This window comes from Podarcis tiliguerta (genome assembly GCF_965153285.1).
Source record: "Podarcis tiliguerta genome assembly, chromosome: 6".
NCBI classification, from domain to species: Eukaryota; Metazoa; Chordata; class Lepidosauria; order Squamata; family Lacertidae; genus Podarcis; species Podarcis tiliguerta.
In genome coordinates this window covers 32,064,057-32,081,229 of record NC_139539.1, presented here as the reverse complement: position 1 = coordinate 32,081,229, position 17,173 = coordinate 32,064,057, and the positions used below count along the sequence as shown (strand labels likewise).

The window sequence follows — 17,173 nt, the reverse complement described above, 5'->3', positions numbered from 1 at the left end:
GTGTTGCTTTGGCCTTTCTGAATTGCTTTCCTGTGCCCTGTACTCACAACGCCTAGTTCTATGCTTTCCCCATTTAATTTTTCACCAGTTTTTTCATCTTCAACACAGAGGATTCATTCTGAATTGGACCCTCCCCAGCTCTTGTCGGCTTCCCTCCCTCCCCACAATCAGCTTAAAAGCTGCTCTGCCACCTTTTTCAAGTGCCAACAGAGTCCTCTTTTAACATATACTAATGAATACATAGCCCTCTGAATTGTACTGTGACCTTTCTAGTTTGGCTCAAGGGGATTCACTCAGCAAGAGGTTTCTTATTTCTGATGTAAATCACCCTTGCTTCCCACAAGGCTCTACCACACAAACCCTCCAAGGTCTCTTACTGAGGCAGGTGGTTTCTTTCTGCTATTCTCCTCTCGCCGCCTCAAGCAATGCTGGGCTCTTTTCACAGCAGCCTTTAGCCATTGTGGTTTGGCCACCAGGGGGCCTACGGTTCAATAAAGGATGATTGGAGCGAATTACTGGGGGAAACGGTTTTTATTCTGGCCCAAGATCTGAGGGAATGCAGAACGGCAGTGAGGCTGGTCGAGGCAGACTGAAGACTTTCTCCGTCTTGGCTCAATCTGGGCTGAAGCACCAGGGTCGCCTCCCCCTGCTCCCTGCCCTCTTCATACCTCGAGTCAAAGCGTGGGAATTTTCTCCCTCTTTTCCTCCTAGCTTGCTGTGCCATCTCTGCTGGCTCTTTTTGTAAGTTGCCTTCTGTGTGCATCGTCCTCCCCATCTGTGCAGAAGGAAGGATGCCTTTGCCTTGGACAATGATGCTTTTGCTTCCTTTCCTGCAGCCTCTGGAGACCAGGGGGAAGGAAGGTGCTGCCCCGCTTCTTCAAGAGCCTTCGATATCCTCCAGGAGGGAGCAGAGGGCTGGAGAGGGTCATTTAACAAGGCACTTTGTCTCTCCAGAAGCGCTGCTGGAGATGCCTGGAAGACCGGGCAGGCTGAGATGGCCAGGATCCCTTGGCAATCAGAGGGGGTGGCAGCTGTCGGAAGAGCAACTGAGGTGGAGAAGGACTCGCCGGGGAACCGAGGATGAAGAGCCCAAGCCAGTTCAGCAGTACGTTCCAGGAGTAAAAGTGGAGTTTCCTCGGCCCGTGCTCCCTGGCAGCTTACGGCCCACCAAGGCCCTGGTGCCGTCCAGCACGTATCCCTCTGAGCAGCGCCAGCGGAGTCCGGCGGTCCACGGGGCCACAGAACTCCAGGACAATACGACTGTGGCATCAGGGAAGCGCCCTCAGATCCAAAACCCTCTGTACCCAGTGACCGAGAGCTCTTACAGCGCCTACGCTGTCATGTTCCTGTCCCTCATTGTCTTTGCCGTGGGCATCATTGGGAACCTCTCCGTGATGTGCATCGTCTGGCACAACTACTACATGAAAAGTGCCTGGAACTCCATCTTGGCCAGCCTTGCCTTCTGGGACTTCCTCATCCTCTTCTTCTGCCTGCCAGTGGTTATCTTCAATGAGATCACCAAGAAGAGGCTGCTGGGGAGCATCTCCTGCCGCGTGGTGCCTTTCATGGAGGTAAGAGATTCCACTGCGGTCCTCCCTGGTTTCTCATCAGCAATTTTGTGCGTCCTCTTTGGGGGGTAATGCTTGAGCATGTGCCCGGCTATATATTGCAAGCTTGGACATACCCCTCTCCAATGTAACTCAGTGCCTTCTATGCTATATATTCTAACCTCTTATGAAAGGCTGGAGCAGGCATAGGCAACCTCAGCCCTCCAGATGTTTTGGGACTACAATTCCCATCATCCCTGACCACTGGTCCTGTTAGCTAGGGATCATGGGAGTTGTAGTCCCAAAACATCGGGAGGGCTGAGGTTGCCCATGCCTTGGCTGGAGGCTACACCAGCCTTCTTCCCAACCAGGCAACAGGTGTGTCCCAGATCACTGAGATGCCTTTCAGAAAGTGGAGATAAGTATGCTTGTTGGATGAGGAAAGTATTGCCACAGATGGTATTTTTAAAGCCTGATTACCATGGGCATTCATCTGAACTGTGCTTAGGCCATTTGAAAACTGCTGAGGGTCTTGGTGGACCACTTCATGGTTTTTCTGCCTCTTGTAGCAATTGCCACTGTGCTAGATGCTCTCTGGTTTCTATTTGTATTTTATTGCTTCTTTTATTTCTTATAGTTATTTCATTGTATTACACTTTGAATTCCATAGAAGCGATAGCAATGCAATTAAAAATCAGTATGGCTATTTAACATGGGCATGCCATGGACCACCTGAATGAAGCTAGCCGACCACAGGTGGTCTGTGGAGCACAGTTTGGGAACTCCTTGCATAGTGATTTGTTGCTTCATTGACTCCAGATACTCTGAGCTACAGAACAAACATGGGGAAGTTGTGCATTATTTGTCTAGAAGAAAACAATATAGGATGGAAATACAGCTAATTTACGGAGCAAGGTTATAAATGCAAATACTTTTAAGTCCCCTCAGGAAGATAATGCCCCAATTAAAAATAATAAACATATCAAACAGTTGCACTGACTCCATTAACCAGCAGGGCTTCAGGCTGCTATAACAATCTAAGCCAATTCAAAGAGCTGTATTCATACCATTGCAAAGTTTTATTCACAACTTTTAAAGGTTCGGAGCAGGTTTCTTGTAAGACAAGCACAGAGAAGGCAGAGCTTAAATGGCCATTCTTGGAAAAATTCTCTCCCACTGGGGACAATGCATTCCTCTTTAGGGTACCACTGCCTTTAACAGTCATGTGACAGGGATACTACATCATGCTGGGAAAGGCTCTACCTGTTGAATTTCTACCTGTTGTGCCTGCTTTTAAAAGAACAGACAGAGACAGTAGTTGCAGCCCTAACTTTAAGACTTCATCCAGGTACTTATCACTTAGAGATATATGCAGCAGTGTTGTAAGAACGTAAGAATAACCTCCTGGATCAGGCCAATGGCCCATCTAGTTCAACATCCTATTCTCACAGTGGCAGGAAACCCATTAGAAGTGTGCCACATTTCTAAACTGCATAGAAGTTCCCCTCTACTTGGGTTGCGTACGCTTGTGCATGTGATGGCGCATGTTGATAATACTTCTGGTGTGTCTTAAGCTTTCGCACCTGGGGATAACCTTATCTTTTTTTTATAGACTGGACAGTTAGTCTGACGTACACAAAGGCTAAGTACCTCACTTCAGGTCCCAGGGGAAATCTGTGGCAAAGGAAGGAACTGAACTAGGGATTCAGCTAGTATTTGAGGAGAGCCTGTACATTATGGGCATGTGGATCCTCTTTTGAAATAACTAGCAGAAGAAGGAAGAGCAACCAAGTGACAAATCCCTCTTCTACACAACTGTTGAAGGCGCAATAATTCTGCCCTCTTTTTCATCTGCTCATGCTATCAATATATTTGCTTTTGCACATGAACCTCAAGCATCCCTGTGTGCAGGCAACCGCATCAGTCCTGATAATGTTATTTGTTTAGTGTTTCGGCATATCCAAAATACATTTTATTTTCAACTGCATTGGTTTCTAAGGCAGCGGAGTGAGGGCAGATCCTGCACTCCTGTGAGTGCTCAAAACGTTGCACCTTTGAAAACAGGGAGGCTTACTTTTGAGTAAACACGGATAAGATTGCACTGCACACGCAACATTTGTGCGGAGTACCCTGCCCCCTTCCATGCCTTGCCAGAGTGTGCCTAAAAGACAAGTCTGAATAATCAACCGCTGTCAATGAAGATGGTTGACAAATGCTCAGTATGGCGGATCTCTGTGAAACTCACTCTGCACTTAAAGACATGAAAACTAGGCTGTCAGGTGGAAGGATGGCAAAGACATGGTGGACCTGTACATTTGCCATGTAATTCTGCCATTAGAATATCGTTCCATCTTCTGCCCCAAGGCACTTGGGCTTCACAGGGTTCCTATCCAAGGAAAGCATCCTGGTGTGAGGCCAGATTCACACAATCCTTTATCTCCAGTCAGATGTGGGAAGATAAATTAACATGGCCATGTGGTGGAGCAGTTGTCTGATTGTCCAGGATTCTTTGGGAGAAACCATTATGTTTGAACTGGCACAAAACGGATGTGAGTTAGAGCCAACCAACGATCAGGATCTAAACTACTAGCTCATGCCAGCTTCATTCTGGTTTGACCATAATGGCTTCTCTCAAAGAACATTGGGGATTATGGGGCCAAACTAGACATTAATTACATGCTTGGGATTGGCTACATCTTTCTTTTTGCCCCAATTTTCAAATATTATGTAGAATTTTAAAAATCAAGGCAAATAGCAGCTGGTGTAAAACTCAATTTCCAATGGGAAGACAGTGCAAGGAAAATGATTTTCCAATTTTAAAAATCTCGCTTTCCGGATCAGGATATGGGGCTTTGAAGCTGCTTTTTGTAAATGAAGAGACATTGCTGGTCCCAAATGCAGGATGCAAAAACACGGTTAAAGTCATGCCTAGTTTGGCTGCTAAATTTGGTAAAGGTGCTAAGAATTCTCTGTTACTGATCCCTAGTCTCCCCATCAAATTACATTTCCCTGAGGCCCAACCCTCACCCCCAAGAAAACAGGGGATCAATGACTGCTAGCCATGACGGCTATATGCTACCTTCAAGATCAAAGGCAAAATGCCTCTGAATGCCAGTTGCTGGGGAACAAGAGTGGGAAATAAGAATGCTATTGTGCTCACGACCTGCATGTCAGCTTCCCATAGGCATCTGGTTGGCCCCTGTGGGAAGCAGGACATTGGACTGGATCAGCCTTTGGTCTGATCCAGCAGGGCTTTTCTTACAACAGAACCATCAAGACCATTGTGTCAGCTCATGGCCAGGCTGCATTAGAGTTCATTCGACCCACAATTGGCCCTGCGAATTTGTGTGGCTGGCTTTGTCTCATATAGGGCAAAGCACATAGGAAAGCTCCATAGAACGTAGGCACCTTTCTTCTCAAATAGCTCTGACTGAAGCTGGAGTGTTCTCATTTGCAATGAATTGGAACTGCCCAGGTTTATGGTAGTGCTCTTGCACACATCTCAATCATTTCAACAGGGTTTGTACCAGGGAATATCCCAGTAGCTTATGCCTAGGACTGAGAAGACAGGTGATTTATTGAAAGGACAAACACCTGCTCCCTCGGCCTATAGAGCGAGATGAGCACGCAACCCCAGAGTCATCCACAACTGGACGGTCAGGGGTATCTTTACCTTAGAGTTATGCAATAAGCAAAGTGTTGGAACCTGGAATTGGGTGATGCATGTTTAAATTCCAACCAGAACGGAAATGAAATTTTGTGCAGATTAAAGTCTTTGCGATTTCTTACAACCCAATTGTTTACTTTCTGAATGATGAATGTTTACAAATGTGGGGCTAGGCTGGTAAGTGGGGGAGACCAATGGGACCATGTGTCGGTGGTCCTGAAAGTGCTACACCATCTGCCAATGAGCTACTGGGCCAATTCAAGGGGTTAGTATTAGCATGGGACCCAAGTACCTAAAAGAGTGCCTTCCCCAATACCAGTCATCTTGGTCTTTATGATCAGCAGGTGAGGACTTGCTGGTGATGCTGCCGCTGGAGGCTGTCCAGTTTGCATTGACCCATAAAGGGGTCTTTACAGTAGTGGTTCCCCATTTGTGGAACCATCTTCCCTAGAGAAGTGAACCTGTCTCTTGTCCTGCATTATTGACTTTTCGGGATAAATTCAGACACATTTCTGTTTACCAAGGCATTTGGTAGCTGAAAGACAATGTTTCTGGCAACCCTGAGATCACTGGTTGAGAAAATGTTTTAAAATTGCTTTTGGAATGTTCTGAACTATTTAGTCCCCACCCCACCCCAAAAAATTGCTGTGTCTACCACCCTGGGCTCCTTCTGGAGTAAGGATGGGATATAAACCAAATGAATAAATAAAAAATGATGACGATGATATTCAGACTTGACCCTTGGCATGTAGGTTAGTTTTTATATAATATATACAAGTTCCTTCTTCTCTCCTGTCCTTCCTTGCGAGAGAACGTGCCACGCAGGCTGCTTACTCTGTAGCTTCTCTGGTCGGTTCCTAACTCGAAGCAAGATGAGAGCGATGCAGGTGGTGGAACATCTGTGAATGATTCAGTGCTTCACTATGGGAACAGCTCCATGCATGGGTGAGGCAGGGAAGACAATGCAGCCTTGGTATTGTTTGGCAGGATCACAGGCAGTAAGGGCCTGCTGTAGGAAAATAGGGAAATGCAGTCACGGGTCAAGGACTTATTCATGCAGTCCACACATCCCAACACTGTCAGAGGCCGCTTCTGCTTGCTCTGGAGAAATATTTGCCAACATCTGAAAGTCCAAAACAGGCTGACGGTGCTTGCAGACATTTACTACCCTCCATCCTAGAAGCTGCATACCCAGTGCCACTCTGAAAGGAAAGCAACTGAAACCAGAACAGGAATCTTAGTATCTGCAGTTATTCAGGGGGGGAAATCCTGTTAAATGCTAGAATGTTAACATGCTTGAAACTGCTGACTATGAAAGCAGCATAGTACATATTCCTTATTCCGCTCCGTTTGTCAGTCTTAAGTAGTTTGCAAATTGCTTTTTAATAAAACTTGCAGAGCAGCTGTGCCTTTGGAAGACATTCTGGTTTAACCCAGCAGCTCAGCTTTTGCAAAAGTTACCCTGTGCCTTTGAGTTTCCCTTTCAGAACAAATGTCAAACACACGGCAGCTAGCATTTGTCTGGCTGCCTCTTCTCTACCTCAAAGCATCTCAGAGAGCATAAGAGTTGTGGCAGGAGAGACGATGCTGAACCCATCCTTCACCTTCCACTTTCTCCCAAAACTCCCCATGCAAGCTACTCCTCCCCTCCCAAGCTTTCTACCTTAAAAGCCCTTTTAAGGCTTTGCTTATACAGTAGTACCTCGGGTTACATACGCTTCAGGTTACATACGCTTCAGGTTACAGACTCCGCTAACCCAGAAATATTACCTCGGGTTAAGAACTTTGCTTCAGGATGAGAACAGAAATTGTGCTCCAGCGGCACGGCAGCAGCAGGAGGCCCCATTAGCTAAAGTGGTGCTTCAGGTTAAGAACAGTTTCAAGTTAAGGACAGACCTCCAGAACGAATTAAGTTCTTAACCCGAGGTACCACTGTAACTGTTTTTCCTGGGACTGTAGTACCACTCCATACTGCAGATGGAGGGTGGCATGTTTGAATGATTCTTCAGTTTTTTAAAAAACCCTATGTCAAGAAAAAGATAATGCGCTGTGGTTTGGTGAGGTGCAGAGATCTGCGATGAGGCTTCACCTGTGACTGCAAGGCCCAAGATGGGCCTTATTGGGGAGGCATTCTTTTAGGTACATGGGTTCCAAGCCATTTAAGGATTTGTTTTATAGTACTAACACCATGAATTTGGCCCGGTAACTCACCGGCAGGCTATACAGTGTGTTTAGGCCTGGTGACACATGGTCCCATTGAAGGCAGAGTAGGGATGCACAGCATCACATGCGCACAGAGCAACTGCTTGGAGAAGCAAAATGAAACACTTGGGCTGGGCCTACAGTGTTCAAGGCAGCCCCTTGCTCCAGTCTCTCACCAGTTTCTTGGAGAGAAACAAGGGCATTGTCAGCATCGTGGGGTGTGTGTGTGTATCTTTAGATTAAGAGGGAACCTGTGGGTACCCATTCTCATGTCTTTAAAAAAGCACCGTGAGAAGCAGCCCTCAGAAGCGCAGGCTGTGGCCTGGAAGCGTTCTGTTGTGTACCGGTTTGGCTGCACTTAAAAGGAGACGGAGGGTTTCTGAGGATTTCTTCCCAATTTCCGATGCTTCCTGCACTCAATGAATGTCCCTTGTTTCCCTCAGAAGTGAGCGGGTGCCTGCAATTAGGGCCCTGGAGCTCTCGCGCAGTCTATGGACAACTGTTCAAATGGGGCGTTGTGTTTCCTGAGCCCAAGGAAAGCACAGCGTTTGTAATGGAGAGGGCAGTGTGAGGGGGAGGGCAGCCCCGGCTGCTATTTATTCATGCTCTTCATTGTCTTTCAAACCCACCCAGAGTTTGGCATTTTCTCCTCCACGCTTTGCCCTCTTCCCTTTTGGCAGAGGGGTATGTTTTCCTGGGCTTCTGAATGCAGCGGAAATTAGCTGGGACTGGCTGGGGACACCAACAAACTTATGTGAACTCGCTTATCCCTCTGAGAGCGGATGCGTTTAGGTAGTAAGAACCAGAAGGGGAGCAGGGTTGGGAGGGGATTTCAATGACCAGTGCTGATTTTGTCAAGAGCTTGCTAGTGGCCTGGAAAGGATTCACAAGGAGGTCTCTCCCACCTAAGCCGGACGCTCTTGCTTTTAGTTGCTAATTGCAATCTGTAAATATATGAAAAGGTGCAGCAAAATAAGAGTCCCAAGGAGGTAGAATGGATTGTACCGCTTCTGGGTCTTCCCCAACATAATAATTTCCTTGCAGTTAGAAGTGTAGTGAATCATAGAGAAAAAGTTCTGGTCCCAACCCTTCGCCTGCCATGCTGGCTTTCTGTTTGCATGAAATGATTAAGATGGGCAGCATTTGTGACTGATATCTCTCCACCTGTAGGCTGATGTGATACAGTCCATTGTAGCCCCTGTCTTCTGTTGCATGAGTGGAGCCTGCCCAAGTCTGGTTTCCTGGGGAGGGATAGCTAGTAAATAAGAAGTGCAGCTATAGGAAAGTTTCTAGCCATACCACAGATGCATGTTTCGACTGATATATATATATATATACACAAACCACAATGAGCCCCCTGACTTCCTATTGTGCATCCCTATGCTGTCACCAACTGATATAAAAATATAGGCAAAAATGGTAAAGGTATAAAATACAAACACTGAGGTATAAGGAACCAAAAAAGGGTGGTAAGGGGGAACAATGAATAAGAGAATGCTGCTTAGCTGAGCCTTTGAGCATTTTTATTTCAGATACAGCTTTTGGAGAGTCCACCAGATTGCTTTACCAGTATTGACCGTACAAACCTACACTAGTGTTAAAGCAAAATAGCAGTCAAGGGAGTATGAGTTGGCTGTGAGCCTTTCTTCCAGAGCTGATCCCCTCAGTTGCCTTGATATATCTGCCTCAAGTTTTCAAAGCAGGGGGGGGGGGTCATTCTGGTAAAAGGGCTCATTTAGCACTCTGAATTTGCCTCATTTTTAATCTTCCGGGTTTCCAAAGGTTACTGGCTCTCTTTGCTTAGGCCTACATTGGAGGAATCTTTTCCAAAGCATCTTTCACCTATAATCCATTATGTCTTTTCACAAACTTTTGGCCTTAACCAACAACAGTGCTCTTGGGAACACATAAAAAAGCTGTTGGGGATTTGGGTGACCTTACCTGGTTTTACAAAAGGCATGTATATAAAAATAGCATGATATAAATTGGGGTCTGCATCAATCCTTATACAGTAGGCCCATTTCTTGTACTCAGAAAGAGGCTTTTTGCACTCAAAAGAAATAGAGAAACTTATTTTGCAGCTCATCCACTGAGGTCAACATCCCCTTCTCTCTTTAAAGCAAACTGCCCCTTTCGGTCAGTTCACTTACCCTGAACAACAGTCTGTCTCTGTTCTTTGTGATCCTAGGTGTCTTCATTGGGCGTAACCACCTTCAGTCTCTGCGCTCTGGGCATTGACAGATTCCATGCGGCCACCAGTCCGCAAGCCAAGCTGCGACCCATTGAGCACTGCCATTCCATCATTGCCAAGCTGGCTGTCATCTGGGTGGGTTCCATGACTCTTTCCGTCCCAGAGATCCTCCTCTGGCAGCTGGCCCAAGACACCTCACCAGTCTCTGGCATCGTGACTGACTACTGCACCATGAAGCCTTCCCAGGACCTGCCAGAATCTATTTACTCTCTGGTCCTTACTTACCAGAACGCCAGGATGTGGTGGTACTTCGGATGCTACTTCTGCCTGCCCATCCTCTTCACTGTCAGCTGCCAACTGGTCACTAGAAGAGTCAGCAGCCCAGACAAGACCGACTGCCGTGGCAGTAAGCACGGGCAGTGCGAGAGCCAACTCAACTGCACCGTGATCGGCCTGACAGTCATCTATGGTCTCTGCACAATTCCAGAGAATGTCAGCAATATCGTTGTGGCTTACCTATCTCCTGACATGGCCAAGCAGACCCTGGACTTGCTAAGTCTCGTCAACCAGTTCTTCTTGTTCTTCAAGTGCTCGGTGACTCCGGTGCTGCTGCTGTGCCTCTGCAAGCCGCTGGGCCAGGCTTTCATGGACTGCTGCTGCTGCTGCTGCAACGAGTGCGGTCAGGAAGCTGCCTCCAGCGACGGCGGCTCCGACGGCAAGCTGAAAACCGAGATGTCTTCTTCCATCTTCTTTGACAAGCCCCGGGAATCGCCTACCCCTGTGGGGGCGGTTGGCACTCCGTGCTAAGCTCCATCAGCTAAGCGGGGAGCATTAGCAGTTCTTCCACCAGCTTCTTCCCAAGACCAAAAGTTGTTTTTCTCTTTAGTTACCAGCTGGCGAAGTGGCTGGATGGTGGAAATGGAGCAGGGCTTGTTCCAACACCAGCTCCGATCAGAGTTGACTTAGTTATGAGGCCTCAACAGGCAGCTCTCTCTCCTCTGCTGAACTATTACCTAGGGTGTGAGCGCCCCCAAATCGCAGGCACGAGCAGAGAAGGCTGCTGCCATGAAGGAGGGGGGTGCTGAGGAAAGCTCCGCCTGCAGCCCCTCAAGGACTGAAGAGACCCCAAGTGTCTTAGAGAGGACATAGTACAAATTAACCCATCTTGCAGTCGTGCAGGATCTCACTGTCCCCTTCTTTGCTCCAGGCCCAGAGACAGCCTCCTATACAAAATAAGCACTACCCTAGCCTCAATAAACCAATACTCTAGATAGTGAAACATGTTTCCTGAGATGACATTTTTAAAAACAAAAGATGTGCTGTAGAGCTGCTAATTGTTGTGTGTCTTCTAAAGTGAATCTACCTATATAGTGCCTTACCAGATTTCCTCCCTGACCAAGAAAGCACATAAATTTTCTCAAGGAATAGTTTTCCAGGAAGGTATATATACTTTTTTTTAATGTGATAAGGGAAAGCACGGGAAAGGTATTCTGATTTATCACAAGTCTCCAGGTGAGTACTACTCACTGAACTTTGATGCTCCTAACTAAGCTTATATTTGCACTCATGGTGGTGCCTGCGTGGTTTTTGTCAGCACAGCCTCCCAGGAGGAAAGAGTTCAACTCTTTCCCTGCGCACCATGGCCCAGATCATAACCAGGATGCCAACAGGTGCTGTTAATGGTTTTATAAGTATTCAGATGTGACACATAAGGTGTGATTCACTCCGTGTATTTCCTATTTGTGAGCCAAACGACACAAGTTCGCCTCCTTCGGTGAGGTCAAGCAGAGAACATAAGGGCTCACCAAACCCATCCTGAAGATCAGGAATCCTGCTACTTAATCCCCACTGAGTTATTTAACCCAAGTTTAAGGATATTTAATGTCTCCCTTGTGGAAACATACTTCTGTATTTAGGCATCCCTCCAATATCTAAAGTATTTTGCTGCCATGGACTTTGCAATGCCCTCCAAAAGGAAGCAAGTCTCTCGCATTAACACACACAGACAGGCTCAGATTCCTGTGCGCATGCTGGCGACGGCCTCCCTTGGCAACAACGTTCATCGGGGCACAATGAGCTCTCTCTGCTGGGTTCAAGCAGCACCTGTGGCTGCATACTTTGGAGAGGGGGAAGCGATGGCTTGCCCACAAAGCCAGAATGCAGCGCTTCATGAAACCCGCATATAGCACAGTCATAGATGGAGAAAAGTCAAATAGGCATCTATGCAGACCTTGAGCCAGGAAAACCCATCTGTTTATCCCAGGGCTCTGGGTCTCCCTTTAAATCCTGAGTAAGGAAGTCTCCACCTTCATGCCACCAATGAAAAGCGAGTGACTTGAGGAAACACTAACTGCAAGGACTTTCTTTCAGGCTAGACATCCCTTTGGGAATTTGTAGGTCACTAAATCCTCAAGGGACGCAGATGGCGCTGTGGGTTAAACCACAGAGCCTAGGGCTTGCTGATCAGAAGGTTGGCGGTTCGAACCCCCATGACGGGGTGAGCTCCCGTTGCTCGGTCCCTGCTCCTGCCCACCTAGCAGTTTGAAAGCATGTCAAAGTGAAAGTAGATAAATAGGTACCGCTCCAGTGGGAAGGTAAACTGTGTTTCTGTGCGCAGCTCTGGTTAGCCAGAAGCGGCTTAGTCATGCTGGCCACGTGACCTGGAAGCTGTACACCGGCTCCCTCAGCCAATAAAGCGAGATGAGCGCCACAACCCCAGAGTCATCCGTGACTGGACCTAACAGTCAGGGGTCCCTTTACCTTTACCTTTAAATCCTCAAGGGGCTCTTACATTCCCTGCCAATGTGGTGGTCGAGCTGTATATGTCGCCGCAGGATATGTTGCACTCTTTTCCCTCCCCAATTGTACATTAGGCAAATTCATGTAGAAACCATTTAGTTTTAGCTAATAACAGTGATAGCCTGAAGCAGAAGCTCCTTGTTCAATGGAAGTAAAACCCTGCTTTCTGGATGAGTATCTCCAAATGCTCTGTGCCCCTAGTCTGTATTAGGGACATCTGGAATTCTATTCAGGTGTTACACAGGTATGGGGAGGTGGGCAGGCATGCATACTGCCTCTGCTCCCAGTGTCCCTGTATGCACTGACCTACCCACCCACCCTGTGCTCCATCTCAACCTTTGTGAATTGGATGGGAAGGTCTGAAGAGAGCATCTAAGCATATTTGACTGACGGTGCTTGAAAGCCTCTGCCTGATCAGAAACCCTGCCTTATCAGGGTCCCAGCTGTGCAGAGGCCTCTAAACCCATTCAGCAAGATGCACTTTTCAGACCTGCATGTATGTTGCATACACTCCTTACTTGTGGTTACATTCCCTATTCAGGCAGAACACTTCAATACAGCTGGCCACTGGAACAGGCATAATAAACATGAGCCATGCTTGGCTGAGGCTCTCAGGAATGCACTTGTAGCTTCAGCACAGCGGCATGCAAGGGACAAACAGAAGCTCATGTTTCCCTTTTCATGTGAAGTCACTGCCAGAAAAATGCTTCTGTAGCTCCAGGTAGCACTGCACTAGCATTTCCTGTGTGACTCCCAAGATAGAAGGAATCCATTCAAACATTCATTACCACAGCGATTCCTCCACATCTCTCTTCCCTTTCCTTCTCTCACCGCACCAGCGAAGCTTCCGAGGCAAATGACGTTAGGCCCATGAGAATCTCATTGTGCTTCTTCGCTCTTGCAGAGAATAGCTTGGGAGTAAGGCCCGCGTGTGACCTAACTGCTTCAAATCCACAAGACGACAGAAGGAACCAGCCATTTATTGATTTGGCCTTCTTTAAAGGTTAGACTTAGTAGTTTGGTTGATGCAAAGGCTCCTTAGGAATGAGCCTGCTGTGAATAGATTCACTCAGCAAGACTGAAAGTTCTAAAAAAAAACCTCCCAGGCCTAAGATTCTTTGCATCCTTCAGGACGCTGGCAGACTTTGGGCTTTAAAATTTCAGGGGCACACACCTTCCATTGCTCACTGTTGCGGCAGCGCCCCCTGCGACACTCAGTGCTGGCGAACTGGTCACACTCCCCTAAATCTGCCTCTGCTCAGTAGATTCAAGGGCGTGGGTCTTCAAAAGCTGCTGGATCACCAGAGAGAGGAAGAGACCAATGGTGTGATCTCAAATGGAAAAGATCCTAAAGTAGTTCTGAAGCAATGATGATGTTGGTGGGCTATTCCTGTCAACCAAGGTGGGGTGGACACCTACAGCAGTGTTTGCCCTCAGGCATACTCAACCATGCCCTACTGGTAATCAGGAAAACCCACACTATGGACCCAGCTCCTGTCAATGGTCAGGGGCAATGGGAGTTGTAGTCAACTTCTGGAGGACAAATGGCTCTCACCTCTGTGCAAGAGACACACTGGCAGTCTGGCACAGCAGAAAAAGGCCTCTTCACCTATCGTCCACCCGTACCCATTCTAGCAGTTTGCAGCAGCCCCTGCCTTCAGGCCTCTCCCGCATTTCCCTGTTAGTGAGGCTCCCAGCTCTGTTTGTGCAGAACTGTTAAAGGGCCTTGTTCTCTGCTGTCTTTGGATTGCACCCTCAGGAACAGTAAACGCCACTGCGAGAGGCAGGCAGTTGCTAGGGGATGGGCTGCAACGCAGGGGATCAGTGAGGGCTTTGTATAGGGAATGACACCCACAGTTCCTTCTTGGGACTGCTGCCATGGAGACAAAGCTCCTGTCTTTGTACAAAGAAAGTGATGTTTGGATTGCTGCCCCCATTAGCAAACAAGAGCAGTCTTGGGGTAGGCACACTTGGTATGTATCCCAAGGGCTGCTCTCTCTCGTCAGCAGACTAGGCCGCAGCTCATCTCTGTGTGCGCAGGCATGGGGGAAGCCCTTTTGCTCTGAAACTGTTTACCATTTTGCCGGAGACGGGATTAATCTCTGGGGGGAGGAGGGAGAACAGGGAGCTGTAGGCTCAGCACCACCAGAGCCAGCCAAAGTCCTCACCCACAATCCCTGGCTCATATGCGGGAAACGGCAAGGCCAAAGAGGGTGAGAAGATCACAGAGGAGGAAACTGCAGCGGTGACCGGGGTAGAAAAGGAATGCAAAGAGACCGCTTTCTCAGAGTGCATTTCTGTTTGCTACGAAACAATGGTTTTCTAGCATCACGGTCCTTTCGACATGAACGTCTGCTGCAGAATGTCACCCAGTGCCTACAGACCCTCCCACCCGCTGCAGCAAATTCTGGGAACCATTCGAGGGTTCACACTCCACTCACAAAGGACACTTGCCAGACCTACTGAGATTCACATTCACTGTGAGCACAACCTAGAGCACACTCACAACTCTGTTTGGACACTACGGAGGAAAAGTCGCAATGGTATGGGATCACAAGGTTCTGCCCAACTATACAAAAGCCAAGATGACCGCAGGGGTTTTCTTTTTTTAATATAGTAATTTTATTAAATTTTCAAATTTTACATTTCAAATTAAAACATCTATTATAACCATACGTTCATTGACTTCCCTCCCTCCCCTTCCAAGGTTCATTTAACTTACCCACCATTCCTGCATTTTTTGATATATCCATCGAATTCAATTTTCCTATCTTACAACACTTCAAAATTTATTATACTGTTGAATTACTTTAATACTATCAGCATTTTTAACTGTGCAATCATTTTCAATATACTCAACAACAAAATTCCACTCCTCTTTAAATACCTCCTCTTCTTGTTCTCTTATTCTGCTTGTTAGAACTGCTAACTCTGCATATTCTATCATCTTAAGTTGCCAATCCTCCTTGCTAGGGACCTCTCTCACTTTCCATTTTTGGGCTAAAAAGCCGCTGTTGTTGCATACATATTTTTTTTCTGACTCCTGGGAACCTCTGTCTGAACAATTCCTAGCAGAATTGCCTCAGGTTTTTTGGGGGAAGTTGTTATAAACACTTTTTTATCTCATTATATATCATTTCCCAATATTCTTTAACTTTTTTTGCATGCCCATCATATATGAAAAATGGTTCCTTCTACTTCTTTACATTTCCAACACAGATCCAATTCCATATTATACATCTTAGCCTATCTACTTGGAGTTAAATACCATCTACGAATCATTTTCCTATAATTCTCTTTCAGTGTGTAGCATGCAGTAAATTTCAGCTTGTTCTCCCAAAGTTTCAAATCAATAAAGACTACCATAGGGATTTCAGTGTCCTTACTTTCAGGTTTTATCAAGAAAGGAAAACTAAATAGCTGCAGGAATTTGTCTTCCTTTATGGTGAGCATTTATTTTGGCGGCTGATCTCATTTGAGCCCCATTCTGGAGTGACATCTATTAGGGACACGTTCTAGCCCTTATGGTCTTCCCTGTCTGAAATACCTATGTAAGTTGCTTTCCTCGGTTTGCTGTGGTTTCTGGAGCGAGATGACACACTGCCATTTGTGGCTATTGGCAGATCTTCTGCCTTCACCTGCTATTGTCTTTTATGGCTGCTGAGGACGCACTCCTTGCTTCTTTCAGCTTCGTTAGTTCCTTCATTCGCCAAAAACATTTGATTTGATTTGCTCAAACTGCTGCTTTCTACCATCACACTCTTGCTTACAAATTTACACTAGTGTTAAAGCAGACACACTCATCTCTCTCGAGGTTTCACTGCTCACAGCAAAATCTGCTTGCAATCTCAAGGGCTGCAGTGTGGCACTTCCACTCAACAACCACCCCCCAGAATTGATCGAAAGGACAGAATATGAGAAAATCGTTGGACTAAACAGTCTACCTTTGGGTCAGTTTGCATAGAAGGCAAAAGACTATCTATTCTGAAGATAGCCTCTGCCTTTTGCTAGCAGGGGGTCCTGTCCTATTAAGAGGATTAGAAATAGTCCCAACAAAGTGAAGCAACCCAGAGCAATTATGCGACAGAGAGTAAGAGGAGGCCACTGCCTTGATCCTCGCCCTGCCAGGGAGGGTGAGGGGGTTTGTGCATAGCCTAAGTGGTGATGTGACCTGAATATGTAACAAGACAGCAGAGAATGGATGGGAGCTGCTATTCATGCAGTGCTTTCCCTGCTGGCTTACCCTGAGCAAGGGCCAAGTGAGAACAATGCTGGGCTTGTTGCAAAGGGTTCTGGTTGGTCAGGGAGCTGGGGGTGGGGAAGGGAGAAGAGAAAACGAGAAAGAAAAGAGATCGAGCCTGGCTAGAATGCAGTTTGGGGGGAGGAAAGGAGCATGTCTAACATTTCAAAGATGCTGGGGCCATAAAGGGTTGCCCCCTTCAGTCAAGTGTTCAAGACACAGCATCAAGCGCATTATGATGCCATTTCCAATAGGGACTAGAGCCCAGGCAGCTGCTGCTGGAGCAGAGATGATCTGGGGCAATCCCAGTAGGCAGGGGCCAGATGGCCGAATCAGCATCATGCAGCCTAAGAATGGTCAGTGAATGAAAGAATGACAAGACAGGGAAGTTTGGGTATGGTGGCTGCGTACACACCAGTTTTAATACACATGAGGGTTGCACAGCCCTGATTTTTCCATGCGTACTTTCATGCACATTTACCCACATGAATGCTTTCAATTGAACTCTCTGCGTTTCCCATTCATAC

General features: G+C 47.0%; 1 protein-coding gene across 1 annotated transcript; it reads left to right on the top strand.

Moving 5' to 3' along the window:
* Positions 1-390: 390 nt before the first annotated feature.
* GPR37L1 (G protein-coupled receptor 37 like 1) lies at positions 391-10,886 on the top strand. Its single transcript, XM_083444477.1, has 2 exons — positions 391-1,571; positions 9,605-10,886. The coding sequence occupies exons 1-2, from the start codon at positions 792-794 to the stop codon at positions 10,412-10,414; spliced, it is 1,590 nt and encodes a 529-aa protein (XP_083300603.1). The 5' UTR covers positions 391-791; the 3' UTR covers positions 10,415-10,886.
* The last annotated feature ends 6,287 nt before the right edge of the window (positions 10,887-17,173 follow it).

Excerpts from the sequence above, each read along its gene's own strand:
- GPR37L1 (XM_083444477.1), top strand. The coding sequence starts at position 792 with ATGCCTTTGCCTTGGACAATGATGCTTTTGCTTCCTTTCCTGCAGCCT. Across the intron at positions 1,572-9,604 it reads GCGTGGTGCCTTTCATGGAG|GTGTCTTCATTGGGCGTAAC; the intron begins GTAAGAGATTCC and ends TTGTGATCCTAG.